Source organism: Micromys minutus (assembly GCF_963924665.1).
Source record: "Micromys minutus genome assembly, chromosome: 24".
NCBI lineage: Eukaryota > Metazoa > Chordata > Mammalia > Rodentia > Muridae > Micromys > Micromys minutus.
The window spans coordinates 9,581,456-9,603,551 of record NC_137959.1 but is presented as its reverse complement, the minus strand read 5'-3'; the positions used below and the strand labels follow the sequence as shown (position 1 = coordinate 9,603,551).

Below are 22,096 nucleotides of genomic sequence, written 5' to 3'. Positions count from 1 at the left end.
ATATCTGCATGTGTGTGGTGGGTGGGGGCAGAAAAGAGTGTCAGATCCCCCTAGAGCTGGAGTTACAGGTGATTGTAGCCAGCACATGAGTGTTGGGAATTGAACTCTGGTCCTCTGTGAGAGCAGCCAGGGCTCAGAACCTCTTTATTCTCCACAGAAGGTTGGGGATGGGGGGTGGGGAGTAGACAGCCAGGCATGGTGAACACCTTTAATGCCAGATCTATGGAGGCAGAGGCAGGCAGATGTTTGTGAGGCCTAAGACAGTCAGGGTTACACAGGGAGGCTATGTAAGTCACAAAAAAAAAAAAAAAAAAAAAAAAAAAAAAAAAAAAAACCAAAAAAGGAGGAGGAGGAGGAGGAGGAGTAGAAGGAAAGAAAGACTCTAAAATGAGTCCGCCAGGCCAATGCCTACTGAATACATGAAGCAGAAACAGATGTCTGCAGAACCTATCCAGAGGACATGACCAGGTGCGCCCACAAATAGAAACGGAAGCAACAGTCACTATAAACAAAAGTGTTTCAGCCAGAAATGGAAAGCCAGCTTTAAAACAGCATTACAACATCCTTAGCTGGCACAGGGGAAGTGCAAGAGCCAGGGTGGGGGCCAGTGAGCATCTGTGTCTCTGAAAAGTTCATGAATGAGTGTCCTGTTATTCAATGGCTTAGAGTGAGGAGCTGGGAGCCATTCATAGCTTTGATGCTGTAATTATGCCCAGGAGCACGCCCATTGGGTGTGGGGATGAACAATGAGTGTGCACAGCGGGGTTCCTACTCAGAAACTGGCTAGGAGGAAGACATCCTCAGTAAAGCTCAGGACCTCAGTGAAGCACTGGGAGGAAAGACATCGTGGTGGGTGATCTTAGAGGGGTGTGTCTACAGTGACACCCTCTGTCCCTCATTGCTCCTCCCAACATCCTCAGTGACAGCCAGTGGCACTGCTGAAGAGACACCTTTTCAACAATTCTGTCTGCCATTAGCCCTCAGCTCTCAACCCAAATGCCATCTCCTCCAAGAAGTCTTCTCTGACCATGTGGATCCCGGAGAATCAAACTCAGGTCAAACTCAGCAGCAAGCACCTTTATCCATCTTGTTACTCCCTTTAGTTCTCTGTGTGTGTGTGTTCGAGTGTGTGTGAAGCATACGTTGTTTTTCATCCTATCAGTTCTGTTCCTTTGGAGAACTCTGACTAATACAATACAGTGGTAGTTTCATCTCCAAAAGCTTTGGCTTAATTCGGAACCATCAACAGGCCTGTGAGAATAAATCTGATTGGCCTTTGCAACACATATTTCTCCAACCTACTCTTGTTAGGGACTTTCAGCTTTAACTGTCAGCAGCTAAGGGGACAGTAATGACAACCAAAACCTATACCTCAGTAACTCTTACTACGAGAAGGAAAAACCCACAGCTGGTGGGCAGCTGGACCCCACCACATCCCGTTGAGTTGGGGCGGGGTCTCCCATGGCCAGTGAGCCTCCTGTCAGCACTGGGTTATAAATGGGCCCCACTCTGTTCTAGAGCTTTGAGTAGGTGTTTGTGCTTTGGAGGCAAGCACTTTCCTGACGGAGCCACTCCTCAGCCCCAAATCTCGGTTTCATGTGTACACCCGTTGGGTGAGAACTTTCACATGGATGGGAATTCTGCCTCTGACTTGTGCTGAACCCAGTACTTAGTCTCAATTCATCAGCCTGTGACCCGAGATGTTCCTAATCCAAACATCTAAGGGCCACGTGCTCCCAGTGGTAAACCTTTGCACACGATACAACAGCACGTGTGGAAAAGTCCATTTGGGGCTGGCAAGAAGGGTAAAACACTTCAGAACTCCAGAGTCATCCTCTGACATCCACAACAGTGTTTTAAAATTACAATGTAGTTTATTTACTGTATGTCGGTGTGCAGTGTGCAGTGAGTATGGAATTCTGAGGACACACTTGTGAGAGTTGGTTCTCTTCTTTCAATAACATTGATTCTGGGTATCAAACTTAGGTCCCTGGGCTTAGTGGCAATTACCCTTACCGGCTAAGCCATCTTGCCTGCCCACAAAATTGTTATTGTTATTATTATTATCGATAGCAGTTTTAGACTGAGTTTCACCATATAACTCTGGTTATCCTGGAACTCAGAGATCCATGCACCACCACACCTGGCCACACAAAGGTATTTTTTAAAGGAGTCTAAAGTTGCCTTTAAGGCTCTGTGTCTGAGAAATAAATGAAGGTTGGTTTTAAACTTTGGTCCTGTGCCTAACATGCCACCTGAAATATATGGAAATATTCCCAAATCTGAAAATACCTGGAGTCTGAAACAGTTCAGGTACAGAGAAATTTTGCTGTGCTATGTTTGTTTGTTTTTCAAACAGGGTCTCACTCTTTATGCAGTGCAGGCTGCCCTCTAACTCACAGAGCCTTTGCCCCTGGAGGGCTGAAAGAAAGGTGTGCATCACCATGCCCTGCTATGCCCAGTACTTGGTGTAGGATGCTCAGCTGTAATTGACTTAGCCAAGCTAACTAGGAGCCTGCTCTCTGACTGGAGCTAGGACACATGAGTGAAGTTTGTATTTACACTACAGTAAGGAGATCTGCGGGAGCTGGAGAGATGGCTCAGTGGTTAAGAGAACAGGGATCTGGTGCCCGCAACCGTCCAGACAAATGAAGTGCTGATATACACAAAATACTGAAGGAAACCGATCTTTAAAAGAGAGTCATGGGGCTCATTTAGTTGAGACACTACAGTGGTATTAGGAAACAGGATCCGCCCAGGTATGAAGAGTGAAACGCATACAAAAAAACCCCAATAAACTGCAAAGGCCGAGGGAGGTTTGCTGTTCTCGTCCTAATGCAGACCCCAAACTGCCAGGGCAGGAAGTGGTTTTAAGGTCCAACATCCAGCCACCCAGCCCTAGGACGCAGCCTCTCATTTTTGGGTGATGGGCAGTGACGGCGAAGACAGAGAAACTCACCCACAGACGCGATGTCGGCCAGCTGGTCCTCGGCCTCCTCGGGGTTGAGCAGGTCCGTCTTGCTTTTCTTCAGGGTAGCTCTCCGAAGAGCTCCAACAAGGGAAACATGGCGAGAGGAGACGGCGTTACCCTTTTATGCCAGGATGGCAGCAATATGGCAGGATGCCACGCCCACTGCACACCCATACGGCCACGCCCACTGCACGCCCGTATGGCCACGCCCCCTGGTCCAAGCGTCTAGTACTGTTCAGCTTGAGGCCAAAGCTCAGGCTCAGAAACACCATTTTTAATCTGTTCTGTTTTTATTACTTATTTTCATTAACAATGACTATTTTATGTGTACAGGTGTTTTGCCTGTATGTATGTCTATGCAGCACATACATCCAGTACACAGAGAGGCCAGAAAGAGGCGCCAGATTCCTTGGGATTGGAGTTATAAAAAGTTGTGATCCACCATGTAAGTGCTGGAAATTTAACCCAGGTCCTCTGGAAAAGCTTTCTCTGGTTCTGTTTGCTTTTGAGGTAGGGTCTTTGTACGTAGTTCTGACTGCCCTGGAACTTAGAGAGATCTGCCTGCTTCTGCCCTGGAAGCACTGAGATTGTAGATGTGCGTCACCATGCTGGCTCTGGTCTATGTTTATCTTCAGAGCATGGTTCACTTTCCGGAAGGCCTGGGACAGAAGACATAGTCTGTCCCTTAATCTACACGTATGTGCTGGGTAATAGAGGTTGGGGAAATTGTCCAGTGCTAAGGTTTGCTCCCCAAGACTTGCCAGTGGATAAATACTCTGACAGAGACTTAAAACCCCACAGGCAATCTCCTTCTACTCCCAAATAAAAGATCTAGGATTCTTGATTTCTTTTGGTATCTTGATATTTAAATTAAAAAAATTTTGTTGTTGTTGCTACATAGAGTAGTGTTTTTTGTTTTGTTTTTAAAGAAAGATTTAAAAAGAAATCGGGTGCATGTACATTTGTGCACTTGAGTGTAGTTCTTATGGCGGCCAGAAGAGGGCGCCAGGCCTCCTGAAGTTGGAGTAGGTGTTTTGAGTAGGTCCATATGAGTGCTGGGAGGAACCTAGTCCTCTGAAAGAGCAGTGAGTGCTCTTAACTGAGGCTCCATCTCTCCAGATTGCCTAAAACAGAGGCATTTTCATACACCCAGGACAGTGTACTTGGTTCACATCTATTCTCTTCTGCTTTCTGTTGTGTCTACCACTCCCACTGCTGGGCAGGGCTGGGGTCTAGGAAGCAGCTGAGCTTTGGGGATCTGGCTGGTTGGAATGGGCCATATTAGTCAGGGACAGTGTGGGGAGGGGGTCATTTATTTTCTCTGCCTCTCATTATGTTTTTCTAGGCAGTGCTGAGGATGAAACCCAGAACTTTAATCAGATGTTGTTGCCAGTTGACACCTCTAGCCAGGAGGTAGAATTCTTCCTCTCATGATGAGCAACGAGTGTGTGTCTGTGTGTGTGTGCACATGGGCATGTGTATGTGCACATATCACATACACTTCTTTCTCTGCTTCTACCATGTGGGCTCTGGGAATGCAACTAAGGTCATTAAGCTTGGACGCAAATGCTTCATCCACGGAGTCATTCCACCAGCCCTATTACGTCCATTTTATAGAAGAGAAAAGCTCTGGTCACGGGGCACATGATTCAAAGAGAACCACTCACCTCAGGAGGCTCTGAAATCCCTTCCAGAAGCCCATGACTCAATTAATCAGATTTCCATGCACAGCCCAACCTCACAACTCTTCCTGCCCTGGCCTATTATAACCTCTAGAACCAGTTTCCGGTGCTCAGCTCCAGCCAACCCCACTCCCCTGGGACTCGCCTTCATGCTGGGCTCAGAACAGTTACCATCAAAAGGGTGCCTCTGCTCCACGTCTGTCTCGTCCTCTGCGAGGATCACCTCTTCTGAGGAGAAGAGCAGAGTTAGGGTCCTGCCGGGAGGACTTTCCAGGGGCTACAGGTGTGCACCACAGGTCCCCCCACTCTATTTTTTTTATTCTTGCTGTTAATCTCTGGGGCTAGCAATTTGGACCCTCTTTCTCTTCCCACCATTGCCTTCCTTTGCAGATGTGACCCTGGGTTATTCATGGCTTGGGATGTCTACCCTGGGACCTCAGGATGAAAGGCCCTCACCTGCTTTTGAGATCCATTCCATGTATCCATTGAGCTCACGTTCAATCTGCTGTTGTCTTCTGAGCTTCAGAAAAGCCCTTCGATTCTCCACACGTTCCCTTTCTTTGGCAAACTCCCTGCAGAATCACAACGAAGCCAGGGGTTAATGGTGATGGGGCTCAGCCAGTAAATACACATCTATCACATGCGAAGCCCTGGGTCCTTCCCCAGGACAATAAATCCCAATATGTTGGTGCATGCCTGTTATACCAGTGCTCAGAAACGGAGGCAGGAGAATCACAAGATCAAGGTCATACATGGCTAGGGTAAGACCATCCTGGGCTATAGGAGACCCTGTCTTAAAAACAAACTGACAAAACCCCCCAAAAAACAAAAAAAACAAAACAAACAAACAAAAAAACCAAACCAAACACCCCTCAAAAACCACAAACTAAACAAACAAAAAACAAAACAAAACAATAAAAACCCCAACCCCTTGACTACCCCTCAACAAAACAAAAACAAAACCAGAAAATTTTTGGAGGCCATATGTGTTTGGGGGTTCAGTGAAAGACAGTGGTTCTCAACCTAGAAGGGAGACCCTCAGGAGGGAGTCCTAATTATAAAGGCTGGGTATTTCTGACAGTGCACACACTTCCCAGTGTCCCAACTGGATCAAAAAGGCAAGAGCTCAAGGGCGTGAAGCTAGACCAGTGACGGTTGCCACACATTTGCCTGACACACCAGAACACCTGGTTAACACTACTTCCCGCCCTCTTTTCCCTTCAGCAGCTCTTTCCTTGCAGACTCTGCTTCTTCCTGTTTGGAGCATGGGTGCCATCTTGAGACATGAACTATCTGCCAGCAAAAGCCTTGGAGAAGGATGTCAGAGTGGAAACCCGAAAGTATCTGGGGTTCTTGTTGGCAGCATCAAGGCATATTAGTGCCCCCAGACTTATTTGGTGAGAAATATGAAGTCTTAAATATACTTAAGTTTTTTGTAATTAATGTAATTTTGGGGAGCTGGGGACCATTTGGGTTAGGAAAATGCATTTAAAATTCTCATCTATAATTTTTATTTACGTGTGTGCATGTATAGTATGTTTGTTCAGGTGCCCTTGGAGTCTAGGTGGGGTTATGGGTAGAGTTACAGGTGGTTTATAAGCTGCCCAATGTAGATATTGGCAACTGAACTTGGGTCCTTGGCAGCAGCAGTAATCACTCTTTTTTGTTTTTTTTTTTTTTTTTTTTTTTTAGATTTATTATATGTGTACAAGTGTTTTGCCTGCATGTATGTATGTACCTAGTGCCAGAGGTCAGAATAGGGCATCAGACCCCTTGGTACTGGTTCTGGATGGTTGTGAACTATCATATGGATTCTGGGAACCGAACCCATGTCCTTGACAAGAATAGTAAGTGCTCTTAACCGCAGAACTAACTATGTAGCCAGTTTTGGGCTCAAAGACTCCATCAGCAGATCAGCCTAGCAGAAAGCATCGTTAACTGCAGAGTAGCCAATCCAGCCCCAAGGAAAATGCAGTTTTGATTTTGTTATGTGTGTGCATATATACATACATACACATATTTATTGTTTTGTTTGTTTGTTGGTGGTGTTTTGTTCTTATGAGACAGGTCTTACCCTGTAACCTGCTTGGCCTGGAACTGATTATGAAGTAGACTTGTGGCAGTCCTCCTGCCTCACTTTCCTGAGTGCTGGCATTGTATGTGTGAGTCACTACTCATACTTCATACCTTGCTATTTATTTAATTAATTTTAAAAGATTTATTTATTTTCATTTTATGTGTCTGGGTATTTTGCTTACACGCATGTCTGTGTACTGTGTGTGTGTGTCTGCTGTCTGGAGCTCAGAAGAGGTTGTTGGATTCCCTGGAACTAGAGTTACAGATTGCTGTTGGCTTCCACGAAGTGCTCTTAACTTCTGAGCCATTTTTCCAGCCTCTTATTTTATTTTTTGAGGCAGAGTTTTGTTCCAAAGCCCAGGATGATGTGGGACTCATGATTCTCTTGCCTTAGTTTCCTGTTCTGGGACAGAGACTTAAGCCACCACCTATGGCTTGTGTTCTATGGTTATTTGAAAGACAGGAAAAGAGGAACCCAAGGTATTGTTATTTTTAAATTATTCTTTCTTATATTTATTTATTTTTATTTTCTATGTATAGATGTTTTTAGCTGCATGCTTGTGTCTGGTGCCAGAGGTCAGAATAGGGCATCAGACCCTTGGAATTACATGGGTGTGTGGTACCTACAGAGAGAAGAAGAAAGTGTTGAATTCCCAGGTCTGGAGTTTCAGACAGTTGCCAGGTAGCCATGTGGGTGCTGTGAATTGAACTTGGGTCCTCTGGATAAGTAGCCAGTGTTCTAAAACACTGAGCCATCACTCCAGCCTCAAAGCATTGAGTTTATATATGTTTAAAAAATGGACAAGAAAACTCCACTTCTGCAAGAAAAACCACTTCTTCATTGGCTGCCCAAGGAGTTTACAGTCCATGCAGCTGCCTGTGGCTTGCTAAGGAGAATCTTGCTGACTGAGATCAAGAAGCTGTTTATTTATTAGGAAGAGTGTGATGAAGACTTACCCAGACAGCACACCCAGCACAAGGTTCAGCATAAAAAAGGAGCCGATGATAATGAGGGGGATGAAGTACAACCAGTTCCAAGTGTTCCCTGAGGCATCGTTGCTCTGCAGGGCACAAAGAGAGAAAGCATGTAAGACTGGAGTGGGACCCGAGTGGGACTGATGAGGAATAGGGTTAGCTTCATGCCTCCTGTGATTTTGTGCCAAATGTTCTTGACTTGCGGAATCCTGGTATTCTGGAAGCCAAGCAAGGGGCATGGAGTGTAAAGCTTAGATGGTGGGGATATCACCAGGATACCACCAGAGGACAAAGCTGTCTCATGTCACACAGTTCTCAAGGCATCTGGGAGCCAAGGTGATGTGGTAAGATGATTTTAGACCTGAGTCTAAAATGAGAAGGAAACACACACACACACACACACACACACACACACACACGACTAAAATGGAGAAAGAATGAATTCCTGGTTTCCAAATTTGTTTCTATGTAGTCACCATTTTCCCTTAGAGGAAGCATATGGATGACCTCAGAGTCTCATGGTCTGGCCATAAGCTTATCTTTCAAGCATCTCCTTCATTCCCTGGAGTGTGATGAGAATCACAGCACAAAACTATCTCTAGGAATTGCATAATTCTTCAGGAAGAAGTAGTCCACAAATAGAGTATTCTTAAAATGGAGAATAGAAAACTGAAAGCGGAGAATGAGAGAAAAATGGAGACAAATATTGAAATATGAATAGAAGGAGGAGGATGAAAGGGAGAGGGGAGAGTTGGCTCTAGAGACAACTAACTGGTATAAGCACTAATAGTATTTACTATGTGCCTGTCCTCCTAAATGCTTATCACCTATTCACTATTTCCATTTCATGAGGCCCTGCATAGTCACCACTGCATTTTTTATAGTTAGAATGGAGGCTGAGAAAGACAAACAACGAGCCCAGAGTAACAGAGAGCCAGATGTGCATTTTGAATGTCCAAATCTGTGGGCCTGACCTGTGTTCTGAAGATTTTCCTATAGTCTAGGAAAGGTAGATCCTCCTCTCAGTGGTTAATCATTTGGAGCACTTAGAAAATGCAGGGCTCTTAAGTGTGGCTTTAAAAGCTCACCTTTAGAAGTAAGCATAAATATTACAGGAGGAAAGCTTAAATGCAAAAGATTGACATCACTAGTCCCTAGTGAGGCTGTGGAGCCATTGGAACTTTCAGGTAATGGTGACTCAAGGACACTATAGAATATTAGTGTCCTGCAGCTGCTGTAACAAAAGTTACAAATTAGATGGCTTAAAAAATAGAAATAATAGAAATCTATCTTATAGTTCTGTAGGGTGGAACTTTAGGGTCAATTTGTGGACATGATTGGTTCTTCTGAAGACTGGGGGAATTTCCTGTCTCTCTCCAGGCATCTGGTATTTTTACAGCTATCCTGAGTTTTTTACAGTCTGGTGGTTTTTTGTTTTTGTTTTGTTTTTTTTTAAAGATTTATTTATTTATTTTACACATGTGAGTATACTGTTGCTGTTTTCAGACACCAGAAGAGGGCATTGGATCTTATTACAGATGGTTGTAAGCCACCATATGGTTGCTGGGAATTGAACTCAGGACCTCTGGAAGAACAGTCTGGCTTAACTGCTGAGCCATTTCTCCAGCCCCAGCTTGGTGTTTTCACAGCCACCTCCAACTCTGCCTTCATCTTAACATTGTCTGCTTCCTATATATGGTTGTGGCTGTATTTACCCTTTTAATAAAGACATAATTTGTAGCTTGTTACTTTGTGGGTTTTTCTTTTCTTTTTTTAATTCATTTATTCATTTTATGCATATGAGTACACTGTCTCTGCCCTCAGACACACCAGAAGAGGACATCAGATGCCATTACAGATGGTTGTGAGCCATCATGTGGTTGCTGGGAATTGAACTCAGGACCTCTGAAAGAACAGTCAGGGCTCTTAGCAACTGAGCCATCTCTCCAGCCTGTGGGTTTTTCTTATTTCTACCCTTTATTCCCCCATGATTTCACCCACTATCACTACACAGGAGGTAAAGACGGGTAGATGGGAGAGATAGAGATCTCTGAATTTAATTTTTTCCTGTTCCTTCTTTGAGCACAACTTTTGAGTAAAATGCAACCCCTGCCCCTCGAATGACCAACAACCACCCACTCTACCTCTCGGGCCCTAGCATTTATATACCCACTCAAAATTTCCCAGAATTCCAAGTATGATGCAATTGCAGAAACTATCTGCAGCAGAGAAAACCATGACTCAGCAGGAACACAGGCAAATCATAGTTAGCTGTTGCAGACGGTCCAGAGCAGCCCCATGTTAAAACAAAAGCACATTCTTAGAATATTTCTGTGTTTTTTTAAAAAGAAACTAAAACTCCAGAATTGTTACTACAACCAGCCACATTGGTTTAGGGTTCTCTACTGACTGACCCCAGTGTAATGAATTGCGTGTGCAATGACTATTTCCAAATCGAGTCACGTTTGAGTCTGGGGGGAGTGGTAAGGTTTTTCACTATGTTTTGTTGTCATTTGTTTGCTTTTGTCTCTGTGTTGCTGGGGATGAAGCACAGTCTCTTGTGCATGTGACACAGGTACAACAGGACTGAGCCTCATACCCATATGGGTTTGTTTTCTCAGGTAGTTCAGGTTGACTTCAAATCCCTGATTCCTCTTTCTGGAATGAGAGCCAGGTACCAGCACACCAAGACAGCATAAGTTTTGGGAGGGTAGAGCATAGCTTCTCTGAGAATTAACTCAACAATTTCTACTAAAACTAATTTGTGCATTGTCAGGCCTTAGCCATGCCACTCCCAGATGATTCCCCAATGGAAATGTGAACCGAGGTTCACTCCAGGCATGTTCACAGTGAACACCAGAAGAATGCTCCAAGCTGGGAACAGCAGTGTACAGGAGTGGAATTTTATCTGATGATGTGCTGCCACAGGAATGTGACATAATAATAATAATAATACCACAATAATACCAAGTGAAGATCTCCACATAGATGGACCCCAGACATGATATATAACAATGTGTGACTCCATAATCAGACATGATATATACATGTTGTATAGGAATTTCCTTTGAGATAAAACTAGCCACTTTAGTTTCTTAATAAGACACAGAATGTTCTAAGGGGAGGTGAAAGATTCTATCTTTCAGGGAAGCTCAAGAAGTAAACAACTCAAAAGCTTTAGGAAATCCTTGAAACTGACCAGATTCACTAGGCCCCTCCCTCCCCAAATGAATATAAGTAAGGGCTTCAGACGAGCTGAGCTGCTTAGAAGCAGTTAGGTCAGCAGAGCTGCCTGGAAAAAGCAATCAGCCAAGTGACTTGAGAGAGACTCAGATTACTGAGGCCCCTGAGAGATGGCTTTTCATCTGCTCTCCTCGATGCAGGTGTAGTGTACTCCAAGTCTTCAAGGTTCCAGCTTTTGTGAGCTGTATCCATTGTGGAGTTTGGTGATGTAGTTGTCTTTGAGATATTTTTGTTCCTTAAGTAATCCAGGTAAAACTTATTGCCTCACCAAATTGGATTTTGGTGGTATCCATACTTTGGTTCCCTGTCTGATGTGGGTAGATATTTGCTTACATCTCTCCATGACCAGTGTCACATGACAGTAAGATTTATCCCATGTGTAGTAAGACACAGTATGAATGCAAAGAAAAGGCTAACTATTGTGTGAAGATACCAGCGACCCCGGCTACATAGGAAGCCAAAGCAGGATGACTTGAGCCCAGGATTGCAAGATCAACCCAGGGAGCACAGACTGTCTTAAAATCTAACCAAGTGCCTTTAATCCCAGCTACATACCAAACTCCAGACAAGCCAGATCACATAGTGAGACCCTGTCTCAAAAAAATACAAAGTTAAGGCAGGGTTTGGGGATGTGGCTCAGCAGTAGACTAGCATGCATAAGACTCTGGGTTCCATCTTCTGCGATATGAGGAAACAAATAATTAGCTACATTTACTGTTAAGGTATGTACTCATAATGAAAACAGAAATTCACCTTTAATCATGGCACAGACAGGGTTCTGGAGAAAATGACTGATTGAGACCCCAGTTCACACTTTTGTTCTGCCAAACCCAGGCATCCCAAAGCTTTGACCATCCCAGCACTTCAGAAAGATTCCGAAGAAAGGATGAAGTGTCTGCCGGACAGAAGGCAGCATGGTCCTCAGAGCCTAGAACTTCTTGTTTGAGTTCCGAAGGCTAAATTTAGCCTGGGAGCCAGAGCCAGAAGCAGCCAGCTAGAAGAAGGGCTCTGGGCTGTCACACAGGTGGCTCATATAGGGACAAAGTGGGGTGGTGGAGGAGTGGTAAAAGGCCCCTTCTTGACAAAGTAACTCTTTTCAGTTGCACTTGTCCATACTGAATGCCCTGGCATGGCTTTGGGGGCATTCATGTGTGGAATTTGGACCCATTGAAACTGACTAAAATCCTCTTGTGAATTCCAAGAATCAGTGTATATTCATCTGTCCTCTCAGGTGGGAAACCGAGGCCCAGAGAGGCAAAAACCACATGCTTACTGCCCTTTGGTTCATGGAGTCTCCTCTGAGGGTGTCTAAGCCAGAACTCCCAGATCTCGTGACGCAGTGTCTCTGCAGGTGTTACCATGTCAAGATGAAGTCACCAGGGCATGTCCTAACCCTGTGACCGGTGTCCTCTTATAAAGGGGGCAGCCAGGACACAGACAGACACACATGGAAGAACAAAGCAAGGGGAAGGTGAAGGCAGGGATGAAAGACTGTTGGCTAGGGAGGAGACTGGAAAGGATTCCATCCGGTGTCTGAAAGATCACACAGTCCTGCTGACATCTTGACCATGGTCCTTTGGCCTCCGGAGCTAGGACAGAATGAATTTTTGTTGTTTTAAGCCACTCAGCTTGTTGGAAGAAGGAACAAGGAAAGGACATGTCCTTTAGAGACACAGTCCTGGTGCCCTGCTTCCTCACCTAAGCTCTGACTGGCACTATCTATCCGAGTTTACTCACGGATGAACCCCTTGAAATAGCCTGTACCCTCACCTCAGCTTCTCAGCTGGGACCACATCTTCAACACTGCATCCGTTTGGGGCAACATGTTACATGCAAGCAATTGCTGTGGTTAAAAAAGACAAAAAGAAAAAAAAAAAAAAAAAAAAAAAACCAACAGAAGCAACCCAAGGGAAACGTGTCCAGACCCTCACAGTGCAGATGTCTAGGCAGTAGGGTCTTGGAGCAGCTGCCACACTGCAGCCTAGGAAGCAGAGAGTCATATGTTTGCCTTTGTTTCTGCCTTTGATCTGCTGTGCCAGATCCCAGCCTCTGGAATGATTTGTTCCCCTTGGTGGCCACTGAAGGTCTTTCTTCAGTGAACCTAACCAAGATAGTCCCTCCCAAGCAAGCCTAGAGGTATGCCTCCTGGGTGATGTCTTCTCACACTGACAATGTTCACCATCACATCACATCTTTGCTCCCTGTAAATCACCCTCCCTCACTCCTGTTTCTGTATCTCTACACTTGTGAGTAACCCCAGTAAGTTTGTTGGTTTGCTGAACAGGACTGTGGTGGAACCCCTCCTTCGGCTTGTCATGGCTCCCTATCCGGAGAGAACAGCCATCTTTATTTCCCCAGGAAATATAGCTGCACCACATCACACAGGTGGGGAGCACAATGGGCCACCCCGACACTCTGCTTTCAAATTGCTTTGAACTCACTTCACTTCTTGCTGCACTCAGCACCGGGTCTCATGTTGATAACAGGAGTCTGAGGAGTCTGACTCATCGTGAGCAGTCCTAGTGCGGTGCCCAGAGCTCAGTGAGCTCTCATAAATACTCTTCAGGCAAATTAATGCCTGGGTCCCAGAGAAGCCCTTAGCTACCTTTTGTCATTTTTTTTTTTTTTTTTTTGATCCTGGCTCATTCAGAACAATACAAAACAAAACAACAAACAAAGAAACAAAAAAATAGAGATGCTAAAAAGAAAAAACCCAACCCCCTCCTCAAACCCCTCAATTTAAGAAAACTATCAATGCCATAATTTCTGAGATAAAGATGAGGTAGACTTGGCTATGAAAAAGTCAAGGTTTGGTACTGAAGGAAGCCAAAGGCCACAGTTTATGCTTATCAACATATTGTTTCCTTCCTGACTGTTGTTACTTTTGGGGGATGTCCCTTCCCCATCCACTCTCATTACTGTACCAGCTTGGTCAATCGGTTGTCAAGTCTGTGGCCCCGTAAGGCCTGGTGCCACCTTGGCTTCTTCAGGCCTCTCCTTCACTGGCTCCTTCCACGTACTCTGCAACCTCAGTGTTCAACACAGAGTCCAGGACACCCCTGCCTCGGGGCTTCGGTCCTGCCCTGCCCACCTGCCTGGGCTGTCCTTTGAGGAAGACCCATGGGCTCCCCTGTCCTCTTTAGGTCTTCTCAGGAGGATTTCCACTGATCCCTCGGACAGTCTGTGACCTTCGGTGGGTTCATTTTCCTTAGCTCATAGGACTCATTGACACCGTCTCAAATGAACCATGTCTACGTTTTCTCTGATATGTGCGTGTATGCATGTTCATGTGTGTGCCTGGGTGAGAGTAGTCATGGATACCATCCATCCTGACAGCTGACCACCTTCTTTGAGACAGGGTCTCTTACTGGTTTGGGGCTTATCCAAGTAGTGGAGGCTAACCCAGAAATTTTCTTCTTTGCCTTCACAGCTCTGGGTTATAGGCACGGGACACTTTTCCTAAGGATCAGATTTGGGCCCTCCTGCTAGCATGGCAAGCGCTTTATTAATTAAACTTCTGTAAAGTCAAACTGGATGTGCAGCCTGGCTCTGTCTGTGTGACCTGTACTAAGCATAAAACAGTTTTTGCCCACTGTCTTTGATTTAACATTTATCGGTTTCACCCACTAGCATGTCAACTCCTCAGTGTCCTGAAATGTCACCACACAGTAGGTGTTGCTAATATCCACCCACAGAGTAGGCATTCACATGCTACTACACACAGTAGGCACTCAATGGATACTTGGTGGGTGAATGAATGAGTCGGCCAGAGCCACCTGATTTGAAATGGGAGGGGTATCTGTGAATGAGAAAAGGCTTAGGCCACAGAGTCATTCCTGTGCTTGTGGTCATTAGGTATGAGTTTATTTACAGAAAGTAAACGGTTTCGCTGTTTCTTCAGACAACCACAGGAAAGAGATGCAGTAAAAGAGTATCAGGGAAAACACAGAGAGGAGGAAGGAAATAAAGGTGGGAAGGGAGGCTGAGGAAGAGGAGGAGGACAAGGAGGAGGGGAGAGGAAGGAGAGACAAAGAATGTATGTGCAAATTAATACATAAAAGAAACACGTGTGGGGACTAACACAGAGAGTGCTGGCTGCAAAGAATACTACCCAGTTAGTAGACTAAAGCCACCCCCACCCCGCTCTGTAAGTTTGTTTCTCATCTAGAGGATGGTATCAAACCACAAAAAAACCACCTTAATACAGGCTGGTGTTTGTGTGTGTGTGTGTTTTGGGGGGGCAGGGTTTTGCTTTGGCTGGCTAGCTTGCAGCTTACTGTGTAGAACAGACTGGTCTCAAATTCAGAGATCTACCTTCCTCTGGTTCCTGAGCACTAGGGTTATAGGCATGACATCATCAGCACAAGGCTGGGTTTTTTGTTTTTTTAAGAAAGATTTTTATTATTTTAATTGTGTGTGTGTGTGTGTGTGTGTGTGTAGTATTTGCTCATGAATGCAAGTGCCCACAGAAATCAGAGATAAGAGGTGTGAGATCCCCCTGGAGCTAGAGTTATAGGCAATTGTAAGTCACCTGATATGGGTGACTGAGAATTGAACCCAGGTCCTCAGGAGGAGCAGTGAGTGTTCTTAATCATCAAGCCATCTCTCCAGCCCCAAGAACAACGCTGTTTTTGAATCACTAACACTGGGCAACAAGAAAGTATTGGATTGAGCCACCCAATGGAGGTTGAGGATTTCAGTTACTTGCTAAACTATCACTTTCCAACTAAAGTAACCGCAGGTGTCAATGTGAGAGTCACTAAGTCTCAGAGAGCTACAAAAAGTCATTGAAACTTGGTACTGCCATGAAACCACAAGACTTACGTGACCCACTGCCACGTGGTCTGCTGTAACAGCTGGCTATTGATGCTCCATAATGGTTTTGAAAAAAAAATCTATCATCTATCTATCTATCTATCTATCTATCTATCATGTGTTCCCATGGAGACAGAAGAGAACAGCAGATTCCTTAGAGCTATAGGCAGTTGTGACCCACCTAGTGTGGGTGCTGGGAACAGAACCCAGATCATCTGCAAGAGCATTATGCACTTTCAACATGTGAGCCATTTCTCTAACCCTCTTTTGTCCTGTTCTGAGATAGTGTCTTACTAAGTAACCCAGCCTAATCTCAAGCTATCAATCCTCCTATCTCAGGCTCCCCAGTATCTGCATAATAGCCCTGAGCTACCACACTCAGCTCACAAACCTGCTTTAAAAATATAAGAATTGCAATATAATTGTTCTGTCCTTTATCTTGTGTGTAAATTGTATATATGACTATATATGCATGTGAATGCATGTATTTGTATGTATATATATGTTTAAACATGCACTTATTAGATGTATGTGTATGCATGTGTACATATGTGTATGTGTGCATGCATGCATTGGAGTATTGCATGTATATATGTGTGTGTTATACATGTGTGTGTATACATATATACATATATATGTGTGTGTGTGCGTGTGTGCGCATGTGTGGGAATAGGGTGTTGCTCCACAGATGCTGTCCACCTTTTTATTTTTAAGGCAGGGTCTCTCACTGACCTGGAGTTTGAGGATTAAGTGGCCAGACAGCAAATACCAGGGGTCCTCCTACCTCCTCTTCCCAAGCTCTGGCATTGTAAGAGCAAGCTACCACCCCCAGTTTTGCATGGATTCTGTGGGTCAAATTTAAATCCTCATACTTGTGTGGCAATTATTTTCCCATCTGAGCCATCTCCACATCTTAATTTTATTTTTTAAAAAAGCCACTGCATAAATGAATTTAGATTTTGACCCCTATTTGGGGAGGTAGAGCCTCCAGATTCCACGAAAACCCCACAATCCAGCAGGGGTCATGACTTCGCTGTACCTGCTTTTGGCGATGGCGGGGGCATCCTGACATGTCTTTCTAAGAAACTGAGCAGACGAGCTGTAGGCAGCAACACAATGCAATACTATGCAGCTATACAAAGAATAAGAACTCTGTCTTGCCACATAGAACATTCTAGGGTACGACGTTAGAGAGGAGTGATGGAAAAAGTGTAGGTATGACCTTATCTCGCTAGGATGGACAGTACAGATGAAAGAATGTATGTGCAGTGTGTGCACAGTGTGCATATGCCTGTGTGTGATGCCGATGTTGACACTGAGTGCCTTTTGAACAGGGTCTCACTTGAACTTGGAGCTTCGGTTAGTCTAGTCAGACAGCTGGCCCAGGAATCCCATCTGTTTCTTGAGCGCTCCAGTTACAGGCAGGCCACTGCCCTCTTGGCATCACGTGAGGATCCATACCTGGTCTTCGCACTCATGAGACAAGAACTTTATCTACTGAACCACCTCCCAGCCCAAGCAAGAGATCTGGTTCTTCTCACGCAGTGTGTCCTCCATCTCTGTGGTCAGAAACAGTCAGAAAAGGACACCCATCTGCACCGAGCACACTCAGAACACCTCTGACCCACGCTCTCCGAGCTACACAGCATGAACCACACCTATAGTGTATCCGTGTAGCAAAGGTTGGCGAAACATGATTTAGAGAACACGGCGAGCTATTCGGGTTCCACCCCATTTCACTTGGGACCCTGGTGTCAGAGGGGCTCTGCAACCACTGACCCAGGGCTGCTGAGGGATGACTTCGTTGGTGTAAATAAACGGTGGGAAGATCTGCCAAGCCACAGAGGGCGCACGGGCAAAGGATGCAGCATACTGACTAACACAGAAGGCAGGTCAGGCATCGTTTCAAATCTGGTTGGTGGCGGGGCACCTTCCAAGTACACACGTCTCAAAGTGACTAAAGCAAATGCCCACAGTGCTTCTAGAATCTGTCTGTCTGTCATGCACCATGGGCTGGGTAAGCCAGCCATTGTCTGTGACCACGACCTGGCCCCTCTCCCTGCTTCTGTTCACAGTTTTGTCCCACCAGGTGGTTTGTGAAGGTTTATGAAAAGTCAGGCTGGCCAGTCTCCAGCCATGTTTGTGCTGGTGGCTGCCCAATGGGGCTAGGGGACACATTAACACACAGGAAAGGATCTCACAGAAATGGATGGGTTTGAACTTAGACAAAGAACTTAGGGTTGCAGATAACTTACCATGACCTAGAAACTGGGCAGCAACACCTTTATAGTCACTCCCCTGGGTGCTACAGACTCCATATGTCATGGAAACGCATGCCCAGGGCAGGATGGTCCCACTTTTTGTTTGTTTGTTTGTTTTTACCCATACTGAATTCAGGATCACACACTGAAACCGAATTTAACACACAGCTGAGGTACCAACAGGAAGCACTTTCTATGTACCATTTAGACTTCCACAGCTCAGGGTTTCCAGGGAGCCTCTGCCTTGGAGTTTTTCAAAGACCACTAGGAAAGGTATTGGACCCAGCTCAGGGATCTCCTCCCTCTGCCACCGGGCATGCTCCGGCCGCACTTACATTGTAGAGGAGATCAGTCCAGCCTTCCATGGTGATGCACTGGAAAACAGTGAGCACAGCAAACAGGATGTTGTCGAACTGAGTGATGCCGTTGTTGGGCCCTTCCCAGTACGGCTGACATTTGGTCCCATTGGGGCAGGTGCGGGCAGGCTCCTCTGTCCCACACGGAGCTGGCGACTCACTCTGGATGTCGTCTAGGAAGGACAGAGTGGAGAGTAAAAGGAGAAGGAAAAACCAAGTGAGGATGGGAAACCATGGTTACTGGGATGAGATGAGGTCAGTGTTTGGTTTTAGATCTCTTAACTACCGTGTGCATCACTAGATCCTTCAACTCTCATTTGGTTTTTCCTCTTTCCCACCAGTTTAACTCTTTGCCTTTCCTTTTCTGAGATAGGGTTTCTCTGTATAGTCTTGCTCTGTAGACCAGGCTGGCCTTGAACTCAGAGATCTCTGCCTCTGCCTCCTGAGTGCTGGGATTAAAGGTGTGTGCCTCCACCACCTGACCTCTGTTCTTTTCTTAACCTGTTGAAACTGAGTTGTTTTCTGAGTCATTTTCTTTAAGGCTGCAAATTATTCAAGTGTAGCTTTGACTGCATCCCAGAAACAATGTTACGGTTATTCTTTATTATGGTGGTTTGAATAGCTGTGGTCCCTATAGACAAGTATTTGAAAGTTTGGTCATCAGGGAGTGGCATTATTGGGAGGTGTGGCCTTGTTGGAAGAAGTATGTCACAGAGGGTGGGCTTTGAGGTTTTAGAAGCTCAAGCATGGCCTATCATCTCTTTCTCTTCCTGCTTATGATCTAGATGTGGAGCTCCCAACTCCTTCTCCAGTACCACGTCTGCCTGGATGCTACCATGCTTCCCACTGTGATGATAATGGACTAAACATCTGAACTGTAATCCAGCCCCAATTAAATAGTTTCCTTTGTAAGAGTTGCTGAGGTCATGGTGTCTCTTCACAGCAATAAAACCCTAACTAAGACAATCTCCAGTTTCCATTGTTATGTCTCCTTTGACCAACAGGTAACTAAGAAACATTTCTCTGAAGGGAAAAAACAAAAAACAACCCATCGAGATAAAAAGACAGAGAGGTGACTTCCCATATACCTATCACTGGTTATATCATCAAGTGATCCTGGGCCAGCCTTGCTCATGTCCACCCCCTCACCCCCACGTCACACTCACTCAGACCACTTGCTAGAATATTGTAAGAACAAAGCCCCAACGCCAGCTAGTCTCATCTGCAAACCGATCATGTGTCCTTTGGTTTCCAAGTGTTTGTAGCTCTTTCTTCCTGGGCTTAACTGGCAGCTGTGTGACCCAGCAATCTATGCTGTATCTTTGCAGTTTTTAAAGACTGAGATCTGGTCTGTGATCCACAGCATGGTCAGATCAGGGCACCATGAAATGCATGTCATCCAGTTGTACTTCTAGAGCCCTGACGAGTGTTTTTCTTGATGACATTCATGGGGTCCTGGAGCACACAGGTGTACACAGTTCCCACCTTTACCTGCGGGTGGGAGCAGAACTGAGCATTCTCCCCAATAACAGCTGATGACTGTGACACCGTGACACACCAGGAATGCCAAGGGATCCTGCTTAACACCGAGAGCCAAGGCAGCCTGCAGGGAGGAGCGGGCTGTGCAGGTCACATCTGTAGCCTTTGATACTGAAGTGCAGGGGAGGCATGGAGTCCCACAGCCAACCCCTGGCTCAATCTGCCAACAAACCCACCGTGCAGCTCTGAATCTTGGAAAACCTCCTGTCACAACCTCCCAGGGCTGAGAAGGCTCAGGAAATTAAAAGATGGCACGTTTGGAAAACGACGACAACAACAACAACAACAAAAACTAGCAGCCTAAAAGCTCCAGTTTCCACTCGACAGAAATCTATTCCTGTGTGCAGTTGGCTTTACCGAACCCATTCCAACTGCCATGCACAGAAGGGAGACTTATATGCAGCTCCCACTAGACGGGTGCATCTCGCCAACAGAAGGGTCTGTGCCAGGGGTAGCGAGTGGCTCACACCTGTCAACCCAGCACCCAGGAGGTCAAAAGATGTCTGGTTTCAGGCTAGTCTGGGCTATACAGTGAGATGAAGACCAAACCAAGTAAAAAAATTAAAAAAATAAAAGCACCACAAACTATAAAGTAGACCAAGGCAACAAAAGGCTTTGCTTCTAGCTTAGAGGGCTAGACTGCTCGCACATAGTCCAGACAGGAGAGTGGTATCTTTAACACTTAAGACACAGGCAGGAAGAAAAACTCTTCCTACTGGGAAGATCATTTATGTCTCTAGAACTTTCTCTACCCTATTTACAGCTCAAATCTGGCTCATATGAAGCCCTACATGTTCACCTGGTAATTCTGGGGTCACCCCCCCCCCACAGCCAATTTTCCTGTGAGTGGAAAGCACTCGGCCTCCCTGCCTAGAATTATCTGCAAGCCAGGGTCTTGTTCATCCAGGATTCTGAAAACTCTTAGAAAACAGGAAGCATTCCACTTTGTCTTGGAGTCTGTGAATGTGTGGGATGTCTGTGGGTGACAGGAAGTGGGCTTCCCGTGCCTGTGGCTGGGAACCACCTATCTTTAGCAACATTATCCAGAGGTGTGCTCGACCCCAGCCCCCTCAACCCTAGCCATCCGCCAAGCACTCCCAGGGTTGATTCGAGAAACACAGCCATCCGGAGTCGGAGAAATTCAGCTATAAATATATTTTAAAATTAGCCTGCTGCTGGGGCGTCTGTATATATCTGTCTCTTACTCACACAGTTTACAGTCTTAATCGGGAGCTCTTTGGATCGCTTCCCGAATCCAGGCTCCTGTCCTCCACGGCTCCACCTACATCTGTCCCCCCACAACCCCACTGGGACCCCAGCCAGCCAGTCCTGGATGGGAAAACAAAACAAAAAATAAAAACACCCCAGAAAGCTCACACAGCCTAAGTCCCTGAGCCCTAAGTTTGGGTGTTTCTGCATGTGGTCGACAGACACACACTCTTTCTCTGTCTTCCGCCTGGGTGAGGCCAGGTGCAGAAATAGATCTGCCTCAATTAACACCTTCTTCATTGGAGAAAGAAATAATTAGGCCATTCCGTATTGAGAAAACTTCACGAGCCTAGGAAGGAAGAATCAGGAGAAGGGAGAAATGAAGTCTCTAGCCTTCTAGAACAACCTTCCCAGCTGGGACCAGGCCAGGGCATCATCTCTGTGGGCCTGCTTGGGGTGGGTGGGTGTAGCTGGTACAGGACCACTTCTGTACACGTTATTCTTCCCTGGCTGCCTGAGACACAGGCACCACCCTCTTGTTTGACTCTTCTTTGTTCTGGGGCATCAGGAAGCTCAATTCTGGAGGGTCTGGGACTGAACGGGGATGCGTCCGGAAGGGCCCGCACCTCTGAATGTGAACACAGCCTTCTGTACTACTGCTCAGACTTGAGGCTCAGCTGCACCTTCATGCTGATCTCTGCGGGACCCAAATCACAGCTCCCATTGAACTCAGCCTCCCAAGGGTTAGCTAAGGCTTGCTGGGGCACAGGATTCTGATTGGACAGGCAGGCAGCACCTGCTGGGTGCTGGGTTCCAAGGGAACAGGGCAGGACTATCCCTTGCCCTTTCTCTGATGTCTTCCCCTGTCAGCCATGTCATTGACGGAAGTGTAGTCCCTGCTGTTTCCGGACACTGCAGCATTTCCCATGTTCATGGGAAAAGCTGCTCAAGGGCACACCCTCAGCCCGT

General features: G+C 45.9%; 1 protein-coding gene across 1 annotated transcript in view; it reads right to left on the bottom strand.

Moving 5' to 3' along the window:
• The window catches only part of CACNA1A (calcium voltage-gated channel subunit alpha1 A), a gene marked incomplete at its 3' end in the record, with an annotated part of 212,417 nt that overhangs the window by 92,977 nt on the left and 97,344 nt on the right, over nucleotides 1–22,096 (bottom strand). The window contains exons 6-10 of the mRNA XM_080936643.1: nucleotides 18,359–18,552; nucleotides 7,687–7,790; nucleotides 5,110–5,225; nucleotides 4,825–4,881; nucleotides 2,960–3,049 (exon numbers count right to left, since the gene is read on the bottom strand). Coding sequence (XP_080792769.1) covers nucleotides 2,960–3,049; nucleotides 4,825–4,881; nucleotides 5,110–5,225; nucleotides 7,687–7,790; nucleotides 18,359–18,552 — 561 coding nt within the window. The remainder of the gene's footprint in view (nucleotides 1–2,959; nucleotides 3,050–4,824; nucleotides 4,882–5,109; nucleotides 5,226–7,686; nucleotides 7,791–18,358; nucleotides 18,553–22,096) is intronic.